The 4,111-nt window shown below is 44.2% G+C and overlaps 1 protein-coding gene across 1 annotated transcript in view; it reads left to right on the plus strand.

Annotated features, from left to right (window-relative positions):
* The window catches only part of LOC107299016 (V-type proton ATPase subunit B, kidney isoform), a 45,405-nt gene that overhangs the window by 31,725 nt on the left and 9,569 nt on the right, over positions 1-4,111 (plus strand). Inside the window, exons 8-9 of the mRNA XM_015828380.1 lie at positions 3,360-3,457; positions 4,020-4,107. Of these exons, the coding sequence (XP_015683866.1) occupies positions 3,360-3,457; positions 4,020-4,107 (186 nt within the window). The remainder of the gene's footprint in view (positions 1-3,359; positions 3,458-4,019; positions 4,108-4,111) is intronic.

The following is a 4,111-nucleotide window of genomic DNA, read 5'->3' on the forward strand; positions in this document are numbered from 1 at the left end:
GCTCTTCTTCTTCTTCTTCTTCTTCTTCTTCTTCTTCTTCTTCTTCTTCTTCTTCTTCTTCTTCTTCTTCTTCTTCTTCTTCTTCTTCTTCTTCTTCTTCTTCCCCCTCCCCCTCCTCCTCCTCCTCCTCCTCTTCCTCCTCCTCCTCCTTGTTCAGCTGCTAAGTTGCGTCCGACTCCTCATGACTCCACGTTCTGGCCAAGCTTTTACTCAGCCTCTCCTCTGTTCTCCACCTGCTGGGTGGGGGATTCTGGGAGTTGAAGTCCACAAACCTGCCAAGTTTAGAGAGCTGTGGTCTTTTGACAACCAAGTCATTTATGCGCTCCCTTCAGCGGTGAGCCCCCCCCCCCCCCGATTCGAAGCTAAAAATACCCTTTGCAAAGGAAGAGTAGCTACGGACCCTCTCTGTTCCCCGGGAATTTTACTCCTCTCGAGTCTGAGAGTAACCTGCCGTGGAGACGTAGCTTCAGAGCATCAACCAGCCATCCTTGAAGTGAGAGAAAGTCTGGGCGCATTAGTGTTACTTTGGCACAACGGTGGCTGGATGACGCCTGTGGACATTATTGTACAATCGCACGTCCAGGAATAGCCTCGGCCTTGGAAGCTGTTGGTGCAACTTCTGCCCCCCCCCCCAGTTGCTCTCCGCTGTGGCTTACGGCACCCACAGATGTTCTGATTGGAGGAGAGGCAGCAGGCATCCCCAGGCAGATGTTGGAGGCTGCTGTTCCCAACTCAGGGAAAGAATTCCACAGTAAACAGCTGCCTAATCAAGACTGGAACAGCTACCAGTGCTGCAAGCACTTGTGTATAAACAGAGAGCAAACCCTACTCCCTTCTAGCAACCCTGCTCCTCCTCCCCCATTCCCTTCTAGCACTGATGGTGTTACCTAGTTGGGTCATGAAATGTCTGCAAGAAAAAACTAAGCTTAGAGAGCACCAAGGATCCCCAGTCCTCCTCCTCCTCCTCCTCCTCCTCTCTGCACACTCCACTCTCTTCTAGCACTGATGATGTTACCTAGTTGGGTCATGAAACGTCTGCAAGAAAAAAAAATTAAGCTCAGAGAGCACCAAGGAATCCACAGTCCTCTTTCTGTCCTCCTCCTCTTCCGCTCCTCCTCCGCCGCCTCCTCTTTCCCCCATTCTCTTCTAGCCCTGATGATGTTACCTAGTTGGGTTATGAAATGTCTGCAAGAAAATAGAAATAGAATAGGAATAGGAATAGGAATAGGAATAGAAAATGGATAGGATAGGATAGGATAGGATAGGATAGGATAGGATAGGATAGGATAGAATAGAATATAGAATATAGAAGAATGAAGAATAGAATAGAATAGAATAGAATAGAATAGAATAGAATAGAATAGAATAGAATAGAATAGAATAGAATAATTCTTCACTGTTAAGACCTTGACTTCAAAAATGGAGGAAATAATTTCCATCTCACTAGGTTTTCTGAGCAATAATTCACACAATCCTTGTTTTTAATTCCCCAGCAAGATCTTTTTTCTTATCGTGCCCTCAAGTGGACAAATTTATATAAGAACGAGACCTGAAAAAGGCCGGTTTAACTTCCTACTGGGGTCTTACGTATCACCCACACACACACACACACACACACAGGACCTGAAAATGCATTCACTTTTAGACAGGAAAAAAAACCTCCTTTTCCTGAGTTTTCAATGCAGCCGTTGCATATTGTTAAAGGAGCCCTCAAAAAACCCTTTCTATTTCTATTTCTATTTCTATTTCTATTATTTCTATTATTTCTATTATTTCTATTTCTATTTCTATTTCTATTATTTCTATTTCTATTTCTATTTCTATTTCTATTTCTATTTCTATTATTTCCATTTTGTGGCTAATTGCAAATAAGCAGATTACCTCCCCCCAAAAATGTACATTTCTTAATTATAGATATTTAGAATTTGGGGAACTTTAGCCAGGTTTCCCCTTATTTTGGTCTTGGAAAAAGTAGCCGTGCAAGAATTTAGAGCTGGCATTGAGGAAGGCATGAAAGAGCCGTTAGGGACGGTGAAAACTTTGCACAGTCTGCCGAAGGAAGGAAGCATGGGAAAGAAACAGAAAATAAATGTGCTTTTATTTTGTTTAGTGCAAAATCAGACCAATACAGTAAAAGCTTAGATGGGCTTTCAAGAGTGATATTCAGTGTAGACCAGTGGTAGGCAACCTTGGCTCTTTTATGACTCGTGGACTTCAACTCCCAGAATTCCTAAGCCAGCCATGCTGGCTCAGGAATTCTGGGAATTGAAGTCCACAAGTCATCAAGGGAGCCATAGTTCCCCCATGCTGGCTCAGGAATTCTGGGAGTTGAAGTCCACCAGTCATAAAAGAGGCAAGGTTGCCTATCCCTGGTGTAGGTAGATTAAGAAATCAGCAAGATGGAATTCTAGGAATGTATTTTATTATTGTTGGGTACTATTTTTCAAGTGTGGCAACTTTAAGATGTGTGGACTTCAACTCCCAGAATTCCACAACCAGCAAAGCTGGCAGGGGAATTCTGGGAGTTGAAGTCCACACATCTTAGAGTTGCGAAGATTGAGAAACACTCCAATAAAAAATTTCTGGGGAATTCTGGGAGTTGAAGTCCACACATCTTAGAGTTGCGAAGATTGGGAAACACTGCAATAAAAAGTTTTCTGGGGAATTCTGGGAGTTGAAGTCCACACATCTTAGAATTGGCAAGGTTGAGAAACACTGCGCTAAAGACTTTCTGGAGAATCAACCTACAATCTTACATCTCTGGCCAAATCTACTTTAAGATGAGAAGCCAGATTCTGATCCAGCAAGAGAAACACGCTGGCCATCGATTTAAAAACAACAACCACAATAACAACAACAGAAAATAACACAATTGCTCTTTTTCGTTTCCTTTCTTTTTGGTCTTAGTCCACGTTCTTTTTTCTCTTTCTTTTTCCTTTACTTTCTGTATTTTGGTCCTTGACCCTAAACTGAATCCATGAAAGCTTGAAATGAAAGAACAGGGAACAGGGGCAGATAGTCTTCTTCCAGAAGCAGTGAATGCTCCAACACTGCAGGTTTTTAAAGAAGAGACTGGACAGCCATTTGTCTGAAATGGTATAAGGTTTCCTGCCTGAGCAGGGGGTTGGACTAGATGACCTCCAAGGTCCCTTTCAACTTTCTTCTTCTTCTTCTTCTTCTTCTTCTTCTTCTTCTTCTTCTTCTTCTTCTTCTTCTTCTTCTTCTTCTTCTTCTTCTTCTTCTTCTTCTTCTTCTTCTTCTTCTTCTTTCTTCTTTCTTCTTTCTTCTTTCTTCTTTCTTCTTGTTATTATTATTATTATTATTGAAAATGGCTCCATAAGGATCCCCTTCATTGGCAGGTGAACATGGAAACGGCCCGGTTCTTCAAATCGGACTTTGAGGAGAACGGGTCCATGGAGAACGTCTGCCTGTTCCTCAACTTGGCCAACGACCCCACGTGAGTCCATAGCCCGGGTCTGGGGGAGAGGGTGAAGGGAGCTGCAGCACCCCCAGACTCAGGGGCCTGGAGGCTAAAAGATATGAAGAACGGTTGCAGGAATTGGGTATGTCTAGTTCAGGGGTCTTCAAACTTGGCCCTTTTATGACTTGTGGACTTCAACTCCCAGAATTCCACGTGTGTCTGGCTGAGGAATTCTGGGAGTTGAAGTCCACAAGTCATACAAGGGCCAAATTTGAAGACCCCTGATCTATTTTAATGAAGAGAAGGACTAGATGACCTCCGAGGTCCCTTCCGACTCTGTTATGCTATGATTCTCTAAGGGTCTCCTGCCTGAGCAGGGGGTCGGACTAGATGACCTCCAAGGTCCCTTCTGACTCTGTTATTCTATGATTCTCCAAGGGTCTCCTGCCTGAGCAGGGGGTCGGACTAGATGACCTCCGAGGTCCCTTCCAAGTTTGTTATGCTATGATTCTCTAAGGGTCTCCTGCCTAAGCATGGGGTTGGACTAGATGACCTCCGAGGTCCCTCCTGACTCTGTTATTCCATGATTCTCCTGCAGTATTGAGCGGATCATCACGCCCCGTCTGGCTCTGACCACGGCCGAGTTCCTGGCCTATCAGTGTGAGAAGCACGTTCTGGTGATCCTGACCG

Source organism: Protobothrops mucrosquamatus, unplaced genomic scaffold (genome assembly GCF_001527695.2).
Source record: "Protobothrops mucrosquamatus isolate PMUCROS unplaced genomic scaffold, P.Mucros_1.0 scaffold4440, whole genome shotgun sequence".
In the NCBI taxonomy this organism is placed as follows: domain Eukaryota; kingdom Metazoa; phylum Chordata; class Lepidosauria; order Squamata; family Viperidae; genus Protobothrops; species Protobothrops mucrosquamatus.